The sequence below is a fragment of the Astatotilapia calliptera genome, chromosome 12 (genome assembly GCF_900246225.1).
Source record: "Astatotilapia calliptera chromosome 12, fAstCal1.2, whole genome shotgun sequence".
NCBI classification, from domain to species: Eukaryota; Metazoa; Chordata; class Actinopteri; order Cichliformes; family Cichlidae; genus Astatotilapia; species Astatotilapia calliptera.
The window spans coordinates 35,881,678-35,902,913 of record NC_039313.1 but is presented as its reverse complement, the minus strand read 5'-3'; the positions used below and the strand labels follow the sequence as shown (position 1 = coordinate 35,902,913).

At 39.8% G+C, this 21,236-nt stretch overlaps 1 protein-coding gene across 1 annotated transcript; it reads left to right on the top strand.

The window, feature by feature from the left end:
- Positions 1–23: 23 nt before the first annotated feature.
- LOC113033376 (GTPase IMAP family member 8-like) lies at positions 24–19,053 on the top strand. Its single transcript, XM_026187113.1, has 9 exons — positions 24–219; positions 5,588–5,660; positions 8,174–8,230; positions 8,845–9,429; positions 9,513–9,569; positions 10,376–10,528; positions 12,579–13,727; positions 14,995–16,571; positions 19,033–19,053. The coding sequence occupies exons 2-9, from the start codon at positions 5,642–5,644 to the stop codon at positions 19,051–19,053; spliced, it is 3,618 nt and encodes a 1,205-aa protein (XP_026042898.1). The 5' UTR covers positions 24–219; positions 5,588–5,641.
- Positions 19,054–21,236: the final 2,183 nt, after the last annotated feature.

Below are 21,236 nucleotides of genomic sequence, written 5' to 3'. Positions count from 1 at the left end.
CACTTAGCCACAGGGGGCGCTAGTTGACTCGACTCCATTTTAATGCACACAGTTTAAACTGCACGCTCTGGTTGTGGGGCGAAAAAGCTGAAATCGGAGTAATAAAAAGCGAGGAACGATAACGAAGACGAGATTCTCCAGATCGCCGACTTGTCCTGTAAACAGCATCGGTGTGGTGACGTAAATTTGTTTTGCCATTTTCGCGGTCGTCTCGTGCAGGTAACAAGAGTAACAAGACTGACGGGTCTAAATCAACCTCACAAATGTCACAGTTGAAATGTTTAGTGTTTATTTGCTGCTTTACCAGTTACGATAAAAAACAGAAAAGCATGATTGCAGCGCAAGCTCGTATTAGTCAAGCGTTAAGCTTGTTGAATACTTTAACTTTTCTTGCGGAGAAAGTTGGTGGCGAACATTAAAATATAAAAATAAAAACAAAGGGAGAAACATGCTGATAAACCGATCATTGAACCACACAAGCTTCTTTATTGACCTCACTAACTGAAAATCCATCACTGATTGTACAGCTCGAGTCTGCTCAGATTAAATCGAAAGTTTCTTATTTGTCACAGTAACGACTCTGACTGAGCTGAAACTCACTTCTGCTCTGCACAAACTGTCATATCAGGTAACAACTGACGCGACTTCAGATACATGGGTGAAATTAAAAAGTATTTTTTACTTCAAAAAGTGTTTAAAAGGAAACAAGGACATCACTTCTCAAACAGACGCGATGTCTGCGGTTTATTAATGTGTGATCTAATGTTCAGTTCGTGTTTAACCCTTGTGTGGTGTTCGTATTTTTGTTACTCAGCCAGTGTTCATGGGTCTGGTGGACCCGCTAGAGTTTTGGCTTTCCAAATTAACACTATCAAACAATTTTATGTTAAATTACTAAACAGATGTTTACTTCATCCCAATTACAAGACATATGAACAGCAAACAGTTAATTTTTTCCCTTTACCTTTGTTAGATCACATTTATGAATTAATGTGCTCGGTTTTTGTTTTGTTTTTTGTTTTGTTTTTTAAATAAAATGTTATAATAAAAAAAATAAATCAGTTATAATCAAGTGGAGTGAGTGGAAAGACACAACACATTTACACGTGAAACAATATGTTTCACAACTAAATGGGATCAGCTGCTCATCAATGGTGACATTAGGCCCAGGGAGCAGCAGGCAGTTGTAACACTCAGTTACTCAAAGCAAACAGAAGGTAGATGGCTATACTTACTCTGTCCATGTTAATTAAGACGCTCTTTCTGAAAAAGTAGAGTGACTTCATTTGTACAGAAATTCGGACGGACAAAACTTTATTTGAGAGAATGTTTGTGGAACTACAGTCCTTTCCTTCTGCTGCGCCGATTTGAGAAAAACGTCATTTAAAGCATACTCAGTTTTATTTGTAAGATATTTGTTAAGAATTAATATAAATGAATTAACTATGGTTACAGCTAGAAGACAAGATTGTAGCATACTTGAGATGTTTTACAGCAAGGAGAGCAATTATAAAAGAATTGTTTGTTTAAGGTAATGACATGGTAGAAAATTGGGATATTTTACCAGAATTAAATGTAAAATCTAGTGTAAATACATCTTACATAAAATAGTGCTTTATATGTTTTAAAGTAATATTATCCAATATTGATTAAAGGAATGTCAGTTTGCATGGATTTATAATGAATTATATTATACAGATAACTTCTAGCACTGTCAAAAATGTATATAAATATGGTCTTGGCATAATTTTACTGCATTATTCTGTACAGATCTGTTATATCTGTATATCTGTTAGCTGTATATATGTTAACGCTGCTCAACATCGATTGTTTATATTAAGATAAATTAGGTTAGAAACTGTTTTTGAATAATATAGTTAAAGTGCATATAGAATCTATTTACAGCTCTTCACTTACAGCAGATCATCTCTATCTCATCCCGCTGCCAGAATCCTCCTTCTGTCACACCAACCCTTTGTCCTCCTTCACTCACTGCTCCTTTGTAGTCTTCCTCTTCTTTTCTTTCCTGGCAGCTCCATCTTCAGTGTCCTTTGTCCAGTATATCCACTATGCCCGCTTTGCATGTCAAAACTATCTCAACTTATAACTTATATAATAATATAACTTACAAAATCCTTAAACCTATGTACATACATACATAAGAGTTGGCAAAGTGGTAACAACATCTGGAAAGTATTTACAACAGTTCAATTGTCCCATATTTTGTCATGTTACAGTCTTATTCCAAAATTATTAAATTTGTTTTTCACCTAATAATTCTGCACACAATACCCCAAATGGGGAAAAAAGTTTACTTTAAATTCTTGCAGATTTATTTTTAAAAAGAAACATCCACAGCCTGTGCAGTGACACTCAAAATAGAGCTTGGGCGCATCCTGTTCCCACTGATCTAGTGTCAGATGTTTCTACAATTTGACTTACGTCCACCTGTGGCAAATTACGATGATTTTACATCACTGTGTAGGTTTTCAGGGGCCTATTTCTCCCTGCCACTTTCCCTGCCATGGGCTGATGCCCCCACCTGCTGGTGGTTCTTGGTGATTCTTGCCATCCAGGGCTGGGTGCTAGGGCGTGTACTGGCTCACTCCTGGGCCTGCTTGGTGGGGCCTGGTCCCCTTGACTCTGTTAGGCCCCTGCTGGGGGGTGAGAGGAGGTGTGTGTGTGTGGGGGGGGCATTTATTATTATTTTTTATTTATGGTCATTTATGCATATGATGGTGTTTACTGTGTTTTCTCTGCTGTGTTGTTGTTTTTCCAGCAGGTGTTGAAGCAGATTCTCAGTGTTTTTTTTCTCTCCCCCTCTCCTTCTGTCTTTCTTTTTCTTTTCTGCCCCCCATCTTGTCCATTGTGACTTCGAGTTATTAAAGTTTTAATAAAATATGCCCATTAATTGGATCATTATAGCAAATGCCATAAAACAAACACATGCACACATCTGAAGTCCAGAAAAGTTCTGATGTTATTTAAACCTGAACAAAACAAAAACTAAAAGACTTTAAAATTAGATAAGCCAATATTTTTTTCACAACAAATTAAACATGAATCTTGCTATAGACGGGGCAAGAGCATGTTTACCATGGTGTAGCTCCTCCTCTTCTTTTCAAAACAGTTTGAAGACATCTGGCCATCGAGGTTACGAGTTTCTGAAGTTTTGGTGTTGGGATTTGGTCCCATTCTGGTCTAGCATAGGTTTCCAGCTACTGAAAAGATTGTGGTTGCCTTTGGCATATGTTTTTCATTTAATGATGCACCAAATGCTCTCTGTAGGTGAAAGATCTGGACTGTGGGCAGAACAATTTAGCACCCAGACTCTTCTCCAGCAAAGCCATGCCTTTGTATTATTCTGCTGAAATTCACAATGCCTTCCCTGCAATAGACATCATCTGTAGGGGAGCTCATGTTGCCACAAAACCTCTCCCTCCGGCGGAGAGTCGTGGAGGTAACAGCCTAAGCAGAGAAGCCCAGACCTCCCTCTCCCTGAACACCACCTCCTTAGCTTATCCAGTGGAACAACAAGGTGTTCCCAGCCAAGAGATTTAATCTCTCCACCAGCAGCGGCTCTACTCTGAGCCCCTCCCGGATGTCTGAACTTCTCACCCTATCTCTAAGGGAGAGGCCAGCCACCCTTCGGAGGAAGCTCATTTCTGCCGCTCGTATCCGCGATCTCGTTCTTTCGGTCACTACCCACAGCTCGTGGCCATAGGTGAGGGTAGGGACGTAGATCGACCGGTAAATTGAGAGCTTCGCTTTTACACTCAGCTCCCTCTTCACCACGACGGACCGGTGCAGCGTCCGCATTACTGCAGCCGCTGCACCGGTCCATCTCCGGCTCCCTTCTCCCATCACTCGTGAACAAGACCCCGAGATACTTAAACTCCTCCACATGGGGCAGGAACTCATCCCCGACCCAACAAAGTTCTTATATTTTACTTTTTTTTTTTTTTTGTACTCATGTTTTTAATCACAACCTGACTATTGTACTGCCCTTTAGGTTGGTATAAATCAGGTCCCCCTTTCACGTCTTCGTTGTTGTTGTTTTTATTATCATTAATCTTCTGGTTTTACCAACATTGCTGTGAACTGTGTTTAAGTCACTGGTACCAAAAAATTATAGTAAAGAGCCCCACCTAGTGGTGAAGCCTGAAAACTGACTGCCTGTGCCACAGTGAGGCCAGGGTCATGAAAGTAAAATGTTCATGATTTTTGATCAATGGTCATGAGAATTTGCATAATTATGATGAAGGAACTGACCTCCCAGTCCATTGCTCCTTCAGTGGGCTGGTTTCAGTCATTATGCAAATGTCTTGTTTATAAGATTGAAACCTGCAGTCAGCTGAGACTGGAAACGTTTCTCCCCCTGAAAATGTCCAGATGAACAGAATCGACTTTTGGAGATGTTCATGACGTATTCTAAATGCCATAAAAACATAAAGAAGATGACATTTTGAAAGCGTTGTAGAACAAACAATGAAAGACAGCAGCCTGTTTTATTTCTGTCTCTGGTTTTATGAGATCATAGAAGATATTTTTGTTTTTATGTTTCTGTTACGGCCTGAGCTGTATGGAGCAGACTGGACCCAAAACCTCATTTCTGCTGCTTGTGTCCGCGACCTTTCTTTGATTTTTTAACCACAGGTGAGGGTAGGGACGTAGATCAGCCGGCAGGTAAACCGAGAGCTTTGCTCTCTTTTTACCACAATGGAGCAGTGCAATATCTGCATCACTGCAGCTGAAGCACCAATCCGTGTGTCGATCTCCCGCTCCCTCCTCCCATCACTTGTGAACTAGACCCTGAAATACTTAAACTCCTCCACCTCCTCCTCACCCGATGAAGCCAACAGAAACACATCATCTGACTAGAGACGAGATTCTGAAACCACCAAATTGGAGGCCTTCGAGGCTACGCTTAGAAATTCTGTTCATAAGAATTATACAGAGAATCTGTGACAAATTCCAGCCCTGCAGAGTCCGACATCCATCGCGAACAAGTTTGAATTATTGCTGGCTCTGCGGACCAAGCGCTTGCACCTGTCCTATAAGGATTGAATGGGCCGTAGCAGTGGGCCAGACACCCCAAACTCCCGGAGCACACTGCACAGGACACTCTGTACTTGTTTTCAGAAAAAAAATACTCGAGTAGAGTACAAATACCTGAAAATTCTACTGAAGTACAGCAACAAAGCATTTGGTGTTTCCCGCGTTTGATTATAGCAGCTAAACTCTGGAACAGCCTTCCTCAGATTGGCTGAATCTTTGTTTGTTAAAATAACTATAGAAAAGTAATTTTTAAAAATTAGCTTTCGCGTAATCTCTCTCCCATTCTTTTTGGCTGTAAATTTTCATCTAATGAGTGCATGTTAGAATGAATGTAAGACTGTTTGTATGTGTCTGTGTGCTGGAAATATTTTAGTTGCAGTAATCCAAGCTGAAGCTTTGCAACTGTGTTTAAATAATCTGTCAATCGGTAACTCACTTTTGTGTTGCTTTGCTTTGACAAAAAAATGTAGTTTCTATAAACCTGACTGATGATGTCTTTGTCTCACCTAAATCTGCATTCTTCATCTAGGTGTTAGAAGCAGCTGTTCTTCAGTTGAATTACTCTGATGTGACAGTTGATATTATGGAAGCTGCAACACCTGGTGAGTTAAAGGAGGCTGTAATCATCTAGATCTTTTTTTTTGCTCATTCTGGTGGTGAATAGATTAGAATAGCCTTTTATTGTCATTGCAAATTGTGCTCCACACAAACTGTGTATGGAATTAAAAATTTAAATAGGACAGCAAGAGGAAATAACAGATGATATACAAACTACAGAAATATGTACAAAACAGGAGGAAGACACACATAGAGGACAGGTTGCTTGTAAAGTCCTTTGCAATGTAATGCACTGCATTCATTGTGTAAATAAAATCACACTTGCAATACTTACTAGCCTGCAAATGCAATCATAAACAAAGACTTTTTTAAAGTGTCATTTCTCTTTTTGTTCATTTCAGCTTTTTGAAGCGGAATCGTAATCTGTGTTCCCTGTTGTGTCAAACACATTTGTTTATGTTGGGTTTTTTGTTTTTTATTTTTCACATTGAGTATTTATTATTATTATTATTATTATTATTAATAATAATAATAATAATAATAATAATAATAATAATAATAATTATATAGCGTTTTTCGAGACCCTCTAAGTGCTTTACAATTCCACTATTCATTCACTCTCACATTCACACACTGATGGAGGCACTGATGGAGTTGTAGCCACAGGGGCAGACTGACAGAAGCGAGGCTGCCATATCGCGCCATCGGCCCCTCTGGCCATCACCAGTAGGCGGTAGGGTGAAGTGTCTTGCCCAAGGACACAACGACCAGGACAGAGAGAGCAGGGGGATCGAACCGGCGACCTTCCGGTTGCAGATGAGCTGCCCAATCGCCTGAGCCCATTGTGTAGCAAAGTGAGAGTTGACCAGCAGAGATAAGAAAGGAGATGGAAACGCGATTTAAAATAGAGGATGAGCACAATTGGTCTCCAACTGTTGCATCTGTAATAAAATACAGTAAGAAAGAGAAAAGACAAACATAGATTGTTGCTGTGCGTATGTGTGTCATGAAACATACTTGATAAAGACTGAAAAGCCGCAACAACACCCCTGGGAGCCAGTAGAAAACATAGGAAGGCCCAGGACGGAGGCGGTCGCACTTTTCTTCCTCTCCCTTATCTTTCCTGCTTGGCTTCTTATGTCTTTTGTATAGTCTCGCTTATCTCTAACCCTCAAAGAGTTTCTCAGACTTGTTCTCTGAAACCTAAAGAATTATGGATTTGATCAACTGGTCCTGTAACAGAATTGACACCCTGCTGGGCTTGGGAGAGCCCGAGTGTCCTGTGGAGACGTTTGCTGCCGGATACTCGATGGTCGGTTGCGTCGTGTGTCTGGCGACACTCTCGATGGAGGACATTGGAGGACATCTATCAATTCGGAACCATCATAACAGAGTTCTGGCTGACTGGAGTTGGCTCGGTCCTGGCTTATTGAAGTACAAGAAGCAGCTACAGCTGTTCAAAATCCCACAAGGCTGGCCGACATGATAGACGATGGGCAGGGCTGTGAGTACTCAGACTGTGTTTATTGAACGCTATATGGATAGGATCTTAGGGAAGAACAATGGGAATTGAGAGAATTTGTGACCAGTGACAGACATTAGACCAACTGTAAAAACTGGATGCAGTTGTTCGCACTAAACGCAAACATTCACCATCTTCACTCATGCAGCTATCCCAAAGGCGCCAGCTGAAGGCTGCCAAGGTGGAAGCTGACTGGAACAGCAAACATTCTCCATGATTTGAATGTATTTATTTAAAAGGGACAGTGCAGTTTAACATAGTTCAAGTACAAAACATGAAACTGATGTAAGGCACATAAGTTTATAGCTATTGCTAATTTTGCAACAGGATTGTTGTCGAACTCTTTGTTCCTCCTTCAAGGCCATCCGCGTTGATCGAAGATTGTTGACTTTTGCTTAACCAGGTGACGGGACACTATCTCTCGGTTGACACGAAAACACACACACGCACACATACACATGTACACTCACCCCTCCAAACGCCTTCGAAGGTTAGGTCTTCTGTGTTGTGAGATGTGATGATTCATGTGCAGAGGTGTTTTTTTCTGTTCTCAAACTGATCTCTCTGTTGGAGCTCAGTCTGGGGGGAGTTCTCTTTTCCTCATGTTGTGCTTTTTCCATGTTATACCTCTCTGACCTGTCTTCCCCATGTGATGTTTGTGTAATGTATGTATGGTCGGAAGGGTCAGATGGCGCTGGCACGGCTGGCAGACTTAACCCAATTACCCTCGGGATGAAAAAAGTATGATCGATCAGTCAGTCACACCTCAGCTGTTAGCCCCCCAAAGAGTACTGAAGACCTGCAGAAGGAGCTGAAATTATCAGAACTGGTTATAATAGAAAAATGTGCATTTTAAAGAAACAAGAGAATAACTCTTTTGGTCTGTGTGACTGCTCTGTCACTCTTGCAGTCATCTGTTATTGTACATGATTTGGATGTTTGTGTTCACTTGCATGTCTGCAGGTCTCCTGAAAAAGACATGTTAATCTCAATAAGGCTGGAAAAATACTAAAATGGTGTCTGTATTTTTTTCAGGCCCAGATGTGCAGCCGCTGACGCGCAGTTCGAGCTTTGAATTCCAGCCACCAGACAGTAAGAACTGAGTTTAGAATGTTGAACATACTGTAGTTATGCAGCAAGAGAACTTTGTTATGTATTTTATTTTTATTTTTTCGGTTTACTCAGCCTCACCTGCCGGGGCCCACTTCTCAATATAAGTACATGTAGACATTGAGGTTCTCGGGAGGGGCCTTGCTGACACCAGCTACTGTCTGGCAGAGAGTCGTTGGTACTATGCCCCTCCCAAGTTTTAAATGCACTTTAGAACAGCACGCAGCAACACCACATATGAGCGAGCAGAGTTAGGTATGGGGTCTTCACACAGCTGGTCTCTATTCACTATCTGCGACCGGGGGCCAGGAGGAGGAGCTGGCGATCTGTTTGTTGGGCTTCCGTGCTGCTGCAGGACCAGGGGCGGTCTGCTTGTTTCCACCCTAGAGTAAAGGGAACCATCTCCTGGGTCTGGGGGTGGATTGCCTTTTGTAGTAAGAAAAATACAAAGCTAAAAATCTCAGTCCAACACCCAGATTGTACATTATTTAAGCATTATCTAATGTTTAATAATCAATAATATCTCATCTGTGGTCACTTCCCTCAATTACATGTACAGCATATAAATTGACATGTGTTTTATTTTGCCATTTCAGTGTCTGAGCTGAGGGTTATTCTGCTGGGGGGCAGATGGCCTGACAGATATTCACTGGGAGACTTAATACTGGGCGAGGATGTGTTCAGTCAATCTAACTATTACCATCTCAGAATGAGTGGAACAGTGGAAGGCAAGAAAATTGCTGTTATCAACACTACAGATCTGGTCTTTCTCAACATGGACCAACTGACAGCATTTGTACAAAACTGTGCAAAAAACTCAGATCCTGGACCTCATGTGTTCCTGTTAGTTCTACAACCTGAAGACTTCAATGAACAACAAAAACAGATACTCTGCAAAGTCCTTGAAAACTACAGCGAACGATCATTTGATCATTCATTGATAGTCATATTAACACCAAAAGAGAAAAGCTCAACCTGGTCGGACAGTTGTATGCAAACTGAACCAATAAAAAGCCTGATCAAGAAATGTAGGTATAGATACTTATGGCAGAGCAACCTTGGGAGTAGAGAGCTATTAACACGTCTGGGTCAAATTGTAAAGGAGCACAATGGAGAGCATGTTATCCATGAACCATTTCAAGAAACAACACAGACTTTGCCAGAAAATCCTAAAAAACCTTGTAAGTGGATAAAGAAAAAAAAATCTTCACTCAAGATCACCTTTTATTGAACTGAAATAATGAGCTGTAAATTACTTTCGCAGGGACTCCTGGAGTGACTTCAACATTCCCTCTCTTAGGGAAAATCCCTTCTCTTCATAGTAAGTAAATGCAACTGAGATGATATACACATATACAGCAGGTAAAATAAGCATTGAACATGTCACCACATTTCTTAGTAAATACATTTCTAAAGGTGCTATGTACATGAAATTGGTAGCAACCCATCCAATTCAAGAGCATTGTCATTCCCAACACATAACATACTGATGATTTTTCATGGCCTGAGACGCTCTGGACTGTCAATTGAATCTAATAGAATTCCACTTGTGGCGGTAAGACACGCTTAGAGCCGAGGCTCCAGCCATCCATTCCAGCCCCAACTATAACCTTAACCCTATCACATAGTGTTTTTCAGAGTGATTCATGATCAGAACGTGAAACACATTTACATGTATAGATTAATTCCAGCTGGCTCTCATGCCTCCAAACGCATAATATACAGAAGATTGGTCACATAGCATTGGTATGTTACATGTTGGGATGAGAACGTGTTGCCAATTCACACATGCAAAGAAATCAAAACATAGATGTCTACAAATTAATGTATATGTAATATTATGAAATGACACGAAGGAAATGTGCAAGACAGGGAGGTGCAAAAGGGCAGTGGAAGTCAAGACAACAGCTGAAATCTATCAGTAATTAGAAACCCTCCGGCCACTTGTGCAAATTAATATTATCTGACCAAATGATGACCGTAAAAAGGTGTGTCATCACCAAGGTGTCACACAAGAAACACCTCATAATGGGTAAAACCAATGAGCTCTGTCAAGACCTTCAAAACTTTATTCTTGCAAAACATACTGATGGCACTGTTTAAAGAAGATTTTCTAAACTTCTGAAGGTTCCAGCCAGCACTATTTCGGCCATTATCTGCAAGTGGAAAGAAAATCATCATCAACATCCGCACAAGATTTCAGACAGAGGGAAAAGAATTATATGAGGAGTTGTCCAGGAGCCAGCGACCCCTTGCTACAGAAAGACCTGGAATCAACAGGTACAATTTTTTTTTAAAAGAAAACAAGCTGTCATCACCAACAACACACACTCGGTCACAGTTTCCTTCCACATAAAGCTTTGCAAAAACTGCATAAAAAGCGCTTGCAGGAACAAAAACATAATATTCCAGAAACACGCTTTGCCAATCCGATCAGCTGTTCATAACACTTCCTACGTTGGAATAGACGACAGCGCGAACTTTTGCATGTCCGCCATTACCCTGCCCGAAACCGGAAGTGACGTCATTTTCGCGGAAATGTAGTCTTTTTTACCATCAGGGCCTCAGGGCCTGTACTGGTCTTTTTAAAAGTTATCTTTGACTTTATGACTTTCTGTGTCGTTTCTGGGATGCTGAGGACTCATATTGCACTGCTGGAAATAGTTTATTTTGATGCACATGCTGCTTTTTTGCAAATTTGCATTATAATATTTATTTTTGTTTTTCCTGCAGTGTATAAAAATTGGTGTATTTCAGAAATAAAACTATGAAGACACTCAAAATAAATTTCCTGTGGTAGGAAACTATTTTGTGCAACTTTTTTGTATTTACAGTTTTGAGGGATAAGCCTCTTAAATTTCTCTAACTAGAAATATATGTTAAAAAAGCAAAAACGATTTTCAATTTTTTTGTAGTTTATTGCACTTTTTTGCTATTTATGTAATTACTATGCACTTAATGAATACATATTATTAAAATCTGGGCTATAATTGTTGTATTGATGTATAGCAACTTGAAATGCTCCCAAAAATGGCTCCACAGCATGTAAAAATATAATATAAGCGCTGGCGGACTTGGTTCTATGGTAGGTCTTAAAGGGTTAATATATTGCAACAACATGGGAATAGAGCAGCTGCCAGAGAATTCAGCATTAATGAATCAATGGTACAGAAGTGGAGGAAGCAAGAAGAATGAGTTGAGTAAAGTTTGACTTATTTGACTCTTTTGTTTCGCTTAATGCTTAATCTGGTGCACCTTATGGTCAGAAAAATACGTTTTTTTTTTTTTTCCAAGAATGGTGCGTGTTGCTCATTATTTCTAAAATTAAAATGGGTATGTGGTATTGTATAACAGGTTAATTGGGCAGTAGTACATCCCCTTCAGAACCTTTTTTTGAATCCTCTAGTTTTAAAGATTTTTTTCAGCAGAAAAGTAATCCAGTGACAGTTGTCAGTATTTCCACAGTTACACAGCAAACAATAACTCCTGATAAATAATTTGGCAAACTTTATTTTCCAAATTGTAAACAAATACGCTGTGGCAGCAACATGAGGGCTACTTTAATCTGTAACTCTGTTTAAGGCAGGAATCTGAATTGTCCATATAACTGACCAATTTCATTAGGTCTTCTATTCTTTTGGACCCTGCCCTCCAAACTGGCAAAAGCCAGCTGATTCAACCAAGTAGGATTCAGCTTAGACACAGCGCATAAAACTGACACTCATATTTACTTACCTCTCTCTCTCTCTCTCTCTCTCTCTCTCTCTCTCTCTCGCTCTCTCTCATAAGCTGCTAACAGGCTGCATTTATTAAAAGTATAGTTATTATTTAAGGAGGCTGAAGAGGAGCAAAACATGTGACACAATGACCAGAAAAGTGCCAGTGGGGCAGATGACAAAGATGAAGAGCTAAGCTAATAGCTACGCAAAACTGTGGAACGATCTGCCTTTAGAGATTAGACAGGCTTCTTCTCTGCCTGATTTTAGATTACACAATAATTACACAAGCTACACAGGTTAAACTATACAAAAAATCAGTGTGGTTAGCAATAGGAACAGAAGGTTATACATACTGCAATGACCAAATAAGAAGCCACAAACAGATAAGCCTAAAATTCGCTTTGTTTGTCATCAGTTTCTCATTATTATAACGACTGTACCAAAACTGAACAAATTGAAAGGGTAGACAATATTTTCTGTAGTGTGTGTGTGTGTGTGTGTGTGTGTGTGTGTGTGTGTGTGTGTGTGTGTGTGTGTGTGTGAACGTACAGATACGTCACACCTGATTTAACCATGTGCTTGTAACATTGCATTTCTCTCTGTTGTATCAGTGTCTGCATTCAGGATTGTGCTGCTGGGCAAAAGTGAAGATAAGAAGACAAAACTCGGTAACTTGATCATTGAGCACCAAGGATTTCACTGCCAGAAACAATCACCCATCACGCACTGTGTGGCCTCCTGTGGAGAGTGGAGAGGAAAACTACTGACAGTAGTCAAAACTCCAGACTTGTTCAATCTGTCTGAGGAGGACATGAGAAGAGAAGTGAAGAGCTGTGTGAGTCTCTGTCATCCTGGACCAAACGTTCTGCTGCTGTTGGTGAAACCATCAAAATTCAGTGAGGAGAACAGAACAACTCTGAAGTCCATCCTGAGCCTGTTTGGTCACAATGCCTTTAAACACTCGATGGTCGTCATCACACATGAGAATGCAATGAGTTCCACTGTGAATGAAGTCCTTATAGAATGTGGAGGAAGGCACTACAACATGTCTGAAGATAACTATGGATCGTTAATGGAGAAGATTCAGGAAATGACAAACCAATACAATCACCTGATCAAACCATCTTTAAACCTGGTTCTGTGTGGGAGGAGAGGAGCAGGGAAGACGTCAGCAGCCAAGGCCATTTTAGGTCAGACTGAGCTTCATTCAGCCTCCAACTCATCAGAGTGTGTTAAACATCAGGGAGAGGTGTGTGGACGTTGGGTTTCCCTGGTGGAGCTGCCTGCCTTGTATGGAAAACCTCAGGAGGCAGTGATGGAGGAATCACTCAGGTGTATCTCCCTCTGTGATCCTGAGGGTGTCCATGCCTTCATCCTGGTCCTACCTGTGGCTCCCCTCACTGATGAAGACAAGGGAGAGTTAGAGACCATCCAGGACACATTCAGCTCTCGAGTCAATGACTTCACCATGATTCTGTTCACTGTGGACTCAGATCCTACAGATCCAGCTTTTGTTAACTTCATAAAGCTAAGCAGGAACATCCAGGAGCTCTATGAGAGATTTGGAGGAAGATCAGTTGTTCTCAACATGAAGGACAAACAGCAGATCCCACAGCTGTTAGATACTGTGGAAAAAAACTGCTGTTACACAAAAGACACATTGATATATGGCAAAATGGATGAGATATCATGTCAGCAGAAAAAATTAACTACTCTACAGGAACAGCTTCATGTGATGGAGACAAAGCTCACAGTAACTGGTAAGCACATCTGTGATTTCATTTAAGTTTGACTACTATACAGGTGAAACTCAAAAAATTAGAATATTGTGGAAAAGTTCATTTATTTCAGTAATTTAACTTAAAAGGTGAAACAAATATATGATATATTTAAAGCCTTTGTCTTATAATTTTGATGATTATTGCTTACAGCTTATTCAAAAGCTCAGAAAATTAGAATATTGTTAAAGGTCCAATATTTTAGGTTTAAAGTGTCACACTATAATCAGCAAATTGATCCAAAACACCTGCAAAGGGTTCCTGAGCCTTTAAGTGGTCTCTCAGTCTGGTTCAGTAGGAATCCCGATCATGGGGAAGACTGCCGACCTGACAGTTGTGCAGAAAACCATCAGAGACACCCTCCATGAGGGAAAGCCTCGGAAGTTAATTGCAAAAGAGCTTGGATGTTCCCAAAGTGCTGTATCAAAGCACATTAATAGAAAGTTATGTGGAAGGGAAAAGTGTGGAAGAAAAAGATGCACAAGTACCGGTAGCAGGGATGACTGCAGCCTGGAGAGGATTATTGGGAAAAGGCCATTCAAAAGTGTGGGGACCTTCACAAGGAGTGGACTGAGGCTGGAGTTAGTGCATCAAGAGCCACCACACACAGGTGCACATGGGCGTCAAATTGTCGTATTCCTCTTATCAAGCAACCCCTGACCAACAAACAAAGTGAGAAGCTTCTTACCTGGCCTGAAGGAAAAAAAGAACTGATCTGTTGCTCAGTGGTCCAAAGTCCTCTGTAAGAGTCCTCTCATGAGACAGAACCATGCAGAAGAGCTGAAGGTTGCTACTGAAGTATCCTGATCTTCCACAACACCTCAGCAGTGCCACAGGCTGATCCATGCCACGCCGCATTGAGGCAGTAATTCATGCAAAAGGGGCCCAAACCAAGTACTGAGCACATATGCATGATTATACTTTTCAGAGGTCTGACATGTCTCTATTTAAAATCCTTGTTTGATTGATTTCATGTAATATTCTAATTTTCTGAGATTTTGAATTTGGGCTTTTCCATAAGCTGAAAGCCACGATCAACAAAATTATAGCAAATAAAGGCTTGAAATATCTTGTTTTGCACATAATGAGTCAATATCATATATTTGTTTCACCATTTAAGTTGAAATAAATGAACTTTTGCACAATATTCTAATTTTTTGAGTCTCACCTGTATAGTGTTCTCTCACAGTGCGTAATTATTATCAAGTAAATTTGGCATTATTTAATTCTCTACATGCTTCTTTTACAGGTGATCCTGAGGAGCAGAATATACAGTCTCTCAGGATCGTGCTGATTGGGAAGACTGGCAGTGGAAAGAGCTCTTCAGGAAACACAATACTAGGAAGAAAAGAATTTAAAGCTGCATCAAATCACACATCAGTCACACAGTGTTGTCAAAAAGCACATGGTGAGGTGGACGGTCGTCCTGTTGCTGTGGTCGACACTCCTGGACTGTTTGACACAACTCTGTCAAACGAGAACGTTCAAGAGGAGTTGGTAAAATGCATCAGTCTTCTGGCTCCAGGTCCACATGTCTTCCTGTTGGTGTTACAGATTGGTCGACTCACAGAAGAGGAGAAAGAGACTTTAAGGCTCATCAAGGAAGTCTTTGGCAAGAATTCAGAAATGTTCACCATTGTTCTTTTTACAAGAGGAGATGCACTGCAAAATGATGAAACGTCCATTGAAGAGTACATTGAAAAGGGATCTAATGCTTCCTTTAGAAAACTTATTTCTGACTGTGGAGGAAGATACCATGTGTTTAATAACTATGATAAACAAAATCAAAAACAAGTCAGTGACCTGATGACAAAGATTGACGCCATGGTGAAGCACAACAGAGACAGCTACTTCACCAATGAGATGCTGCAAGAGGCTGAAGCTGCAATACAGAAAGAAATGAAGAGAATCCTGAAAGAAAAGGAAGAAGAGATGAAGAAACAGAAGGAGGAGCTTGAAAATACGTATGAGGAGAAAATTCAGTCTATGAAAAAAAGAATGGAAGAACAGAGAGCAGAAATTGAACAAGAGAGAGAACTCAGGGTCAGACAGCTTAATGAAAAGGAGGAAAACATACGAAAGGAGCGAGAGCAGAGGAAGAGAGAACAAGAAATTAGAAATGATGAAGAAAAGAAAAGAAAAATGCAGGAAGAACGTCAACAACAGGAGTGGGAAAAAGAACGAGAAGCTCTGGAGAAAAAAATCAAGTCAGAATCAAAGGAAAAGGAAACAATTGACAGAAAACTGGAACAGAGTAGAAAAGAGATGGAAGAAAAACGAGAGGCCTGGGAGAAGGAAAAAAACAAATGGTGGGAAAAGCGACACCAAGAAGACGACAAGAGACGTCAGGAGGAGCGAGAAAAACTAAAAAAGCTCCAGGAAGAGTATGAAGAGGAAAAAAGAAAATATGACCATCAACGAAAGGAAGAAGACCGAAAGAGAAGTGCACAAGAAGAGAAGGAACGAAAAGAACTGGAGGATAACTATAAGCAAAAAATGGAAGACATGAAAAAGAGTTATGAGGAGGAGGCCAGAAAACAAGCTGAAGAGTTCAATGAGTTCAAAGAAAAATACACCAAAGACCTTCAAGCTCTGATGTTAAAACATGCGACAGAACTGAAGGATTTAATGCAACAGCATGAAACAGAGGTACAACAGAAAGAAACAGAAATGCAGCAGAAAGAGAAAGAACACAGCGAACAGTACAGGGCCTTAGAAGAACTGTCAAAACGCAAAGAAACCACACTCAGAGATGATTTGGAGAAAAAAGATGAAGCACTAAAAGGAGAAAAGGATGACAAAAAGAAAATTGTAGATGATAAAAAGGCAAGAGAAGAAGAAATAAAAAAACTGAAGGAACAACAACAAAAAGAAATAGATGATTTTTATATCATACATGTCATGAAGATCAAGAAGTGCACAATCTGTTGATCGTCCATCCTAACAACAAATATTTTATTTATTCAGCACCCACCAGTATCTATAACTCTCTGTAACTCAGTAACAGTAAGTCATGTAGTTGTATTTACATCCTTTTTTCTCCAGTGTATTTGGAAATTTTTGTTTATTGGAGTAAGTAAAAAAAACAACTTTAATTAAAAGAAAGCTTTGTATATAACATTTGTCTTTCATTGTATACCACTTTAATGTTACAGTTTTAAGTGTCTTTTAAAAACGTTACTTTTTTTTAGTTATTGGAGAAACTATATGAACTAACATTAACAGTCACATGACCTTTTTCTTTTTTTAATTTGTTTTAGGGAAATTTAAACAAAGTTTGTGAGGCAAGCTGCCTCGACCGGATGGGACAAAAAGACATTTTGTGGAAGAGAACCAGAGATTAATGATATTTTGTAGTTGTAGTAATAATGATGATAATAATAATGATAGTAATAATAATAATAGGTTAATAAGAACTGATAATTAAATGCATAGTGAGAGAAAAAGATGACAGAAGAAGAAATACTCATTGCATCATGGGAATCCCGCAGCAGCCTACACCTATTGCAGCATAACTAAGGGAGGATTCAGGGTCACCTGGTCCAGCCCTAACTATATGCTTTAGCAAAAAGGAAAGTTTGAAGCCTAATCTAGGAATCCTCTAGGATCAACAAGTAAGCCTGCAGTCTGAGTGAAGCGCTCTCAGACCTGTCATGTCAAAAACTAGAGTAGAATGAATTTTACTTGTCAGTTATGAGAATGTAAAAAGTGCATCTTCTTTGACATTCTCATCCTCTTTAGCTGATAATGATTTCAGCATGTTATCCACAAGCTCAACATAATTTTCTGCTGTGTGATTTCCAAGAAAATTCTAGAAAACCTACACAATGCTTCCAAAAAATGCTGCTTATTCAGTTTGCTTTATACTTTATTAATCCCTGAGGAAATTATGTGGATTACAGTTGCTCCAAGAAGAAATGGTAAAAATAGCAACAGTAACAGACTAAACTCCAAACAATACATTATGTTACAGATTTTAATATTAATTAGTCATTGTCAATTTGTCCTGTTCTCATTGTATGATGAATTATGATGGCTGTTTGCATACTATGCATACTCTCTCTCTTCATATGTGTGTGTGTGTGTTTCTCTGCTGAAATTCAGTGTGGTTCCGACAACAGTTTTATGTTAATGTACAATCCTTACTGCATTTCGTTGCCCTGTACCTGTGCATGTGCAATGACAATAAAGTTGAATTCTATTCTATTCTATTAATATGTTTTATTTGTGTGGGTAGGCGCCAGAGGGAGTGTTCACCCGGGGCGCCAAACAGGCTAGGACCGCCACTGCATCCACACACCCATTCACACACACATTCACACACTGGTGATGGCAGCTACATTGTAGCCACAGCCGCCCTGGGGCGCACTGACAGAGGCGAGGCTGCTGGACACTGGCGCCACCGGGCCCTCTGACCACCACCAGTAGGCAACGGGTGAAGTGTCTCGCCCAAGGACACAACGACCGAGACTGTCCAAGCCGGGGCTCAAACCGGCAACCTTCCGATTACAAGACGAACTCCCAACTCTTGATTGCCCAGCATTTAAATAAACAAAATGGTCTAAATACAAACTTCATATAAGGTTATTTTTTACGATCACATCTTAATGCCAAAAGGACAATAAAGTGTTTTACAATTATCTTCTATAATTGTTGCTGGCAACAGGAAAAAAACCCCAGCTCAAAATAAACAAACAAACAACACTCATTAATATACTTGAATAAAGACCACTGATCAGTGGTCATGACAATTTGCTTATTAATGAGCAAGGAACTGACCTCTTCTATACAGACAGAATAATCGCACAGGAAAGTTATTAGTTATTATTGATATGTAAACAACACTTTTAAAATAAAAAAAAGTATTGGCCAAGACAACATTGGTTTGGAAAAAGTTTGAAAGAGAAGAGCAATAGCAGTAACACACTGCCCAGGGTGTACTTGCAGATGGAAATGTATACTTTCAGACACAGATACTCATCCCAATTTCCCTTTTAGACATTTTCTGCATCAATGTTAGTCAAATTTCCTTGAAATCGTAAAATACCAACTTTAAACATTTGATAACAAAATATAGGTCTGTGATATTTGCAGATCATTGCATTGAGTTTTTATTCACATTCTACTCATTGTTTTAAGTTTTTTGAAATTGGGATTGTCTCATATAGTTAGTGTAAGTTAAGCAACCTTTGCCTTCTAATAACTGCTGCACATCACAAACCACTTTCCAACCCTCCCCCATTAATCTCATATATGTTGTCAGTAATGTTTCTTCCTTGTGTGGCAGCACGAGGTGGGAATGGAATAAATATTCTTCACAATTTAAAATGCCACCCTGGGAATTTCACCCAGAGAATACTGGATTGAGAGGATACTAATCATCAAGAAGGTACTTAGGTTCGTTATACTCAGTACAGATATGTGGTTCAACAATTCTAAAAAGTATTCAGAGCCTAGTGATGTGCGAATCATGAACGAATCCTTCAATACTCGAGAATCACTTTACTGACTCATGAATCATGCATCACAAGCCCAACTGACTCACTGACTCATCCCTGTTGCTGTTAGCAAACTAATTTCATTAGTAGAAATATATCCAGCTTATAATTAAAATTGTGGGGGAAAAAACAACAGCCAGTTTCTTAACAGAAACATTTCTGCTCTGAACTGAAAGAGAAAACCCTGAGTAGAAGCTCACATCAAGACAACAGTTCCTCAGTTCACAGTAGCATCGCTCTGCTAACATGCTAACACCACATTTGAGTTACTCACCCCCTCCCTTCCCGTGCTGAGTCGTAGCATAAACGAATCACTCACTAGTTGTGTCCGAATTCAGGGGAAGGATGCTTCAATGCCATATTTGGAGGCAATTACGTCACGGCGACGCAACGAAGGCTGTCCGAATTCAAAGAGTGCTCAAAATGTGGCGACAAATGCGTCCTACTTTGCCCCGAATTTTAAGGATGGGTCCGATGTATCCTTCGTGTCCTACTATATCCCAGGATTCATTGCGGGTCATACAGGAGATTTGTTTCTGATAACGATGGTGGTCGAAGCAGGAGAGGAAAACACTTTCAAATGTAAGTATATGAAAATCTGGTTGTACAAAAGTTAAATTGTTATAGCGGCCGTGTTGTTAAGCTTTGGGCATCTGCATAGACATGTTTCTTTTGTATTTAAATAACCGTAAACCAGCTTGTATCGCGGGTCCCGTAGTTTTTATGTATTGCCGCTTACATACAGCTAATTTTGATTTTTTTCGAATTAAAACGAGGAGAAAACGATCACCTCTTCACTGGGGTGAAGAATTAGGCCGCTACCGCGTGGAGGTACAAGAATAAATGAGTTTACACATCATATTCATATGAGTGCGGTTCTAAAACAAAACAAACAAACAAACAAACAAACAAACAAAATCAACAAGCTTAGTTACCAAATTTTCTTCACATTACTATTATGTCTTTGGTATTTACATTTATCAAAGTTAATACTAATATTTAATTCTAATAGTTTCTTAAGATGAATATCTGAAATAAGTTAAACAGAAGGAGAGGGGGGGGGAGAGAATGAGAGAACAATTCTCTCATCCTCCCCCCTCCCTCTCCTGTTGCTACTTCAATCATGAAACTGATCAATGATCAGCTGATCGGCTTTTCTCTCTTGTTTGTTTATCACTCACTTTGCGCCAGAAACAGGAAACCAGCGGATGTCGCGCTAAACAACAGCAGCACGTTTAAGCTTGATCAGCTGTTGTTAGAATTTATTTAATATTAATTTCTAGTATCAGCTGATGTTTGCTGGAGCCACAGCTGTAAAAGCTGCTGGTCATGATGTCGGTTTGGATATGTGGTGAGAGGGAAACATGAAGATGAAACCAGGAGATGTCCTTACTGAATCATCAGAGCTGTGATGGAGAAACAGGTTTACCTTTTAGGTGACATGAATGAGTTGAAGTTATGAACTGTTTCTGAGAGACAAATAACACCAGGATCCTTTTCTAAGTAGCTGACAGCTGGTAACTGTGCAGGGGCGGGTCTAGCAAAGTGTTGCCAGGGGGCCAGGTAGGGCATTAACAGGGAGAGGGGGGCACAAAGAAATACTTTTCTTTCTTATTCTCATTTTAAATGTCTGGCTTTTAATAAATAATTATCTGAATCTTACAACCAAAGTGGTGATCTGATACAAAATGTATAGATATCGTACATATACCAACAAGACTGCACATCACTGTCACAACAGTGTTTGTTTTCATTCAAAGGCTTTATGGTTTTTCCTGTAACACCTGGGGGGCCGGTCTGTAGTCAAAATGCCCGGGACGATTTTTTGTCCCAGTCCAGCCCTGACTCAGAAAGAAACTGGAAAAAAAAAGTAAGAATGAACTACTTTAATTAAAATCAGATGAATACAAAAACAAATGCTCGATGCTCTGATAATGCTCTTCTGTTCCACTCATTATGATTCAGCTCAGTTCTTTGCTTTCCTGTAAACTTC

Bases quoted from the DNA above. Each gene is read 5' to 3' on its own strand.
- LOC113033376 (XM_026187113.1), top strand. The intron at 10,529-12,578 runs GTACAATTTTTT...CTGTTGTATCAG, and splicing joins GAAAGACCTGGAATCAACAG to TGTCTGCATTCAGGATTGTG. The intron at 16,572-19,032 runs GCAAGAGAAGAA...CTTGTGTGGCAG, and splicing joins AAATTGTAGATGATAAAAAG to CACGAGGTGGGAATGGAATA.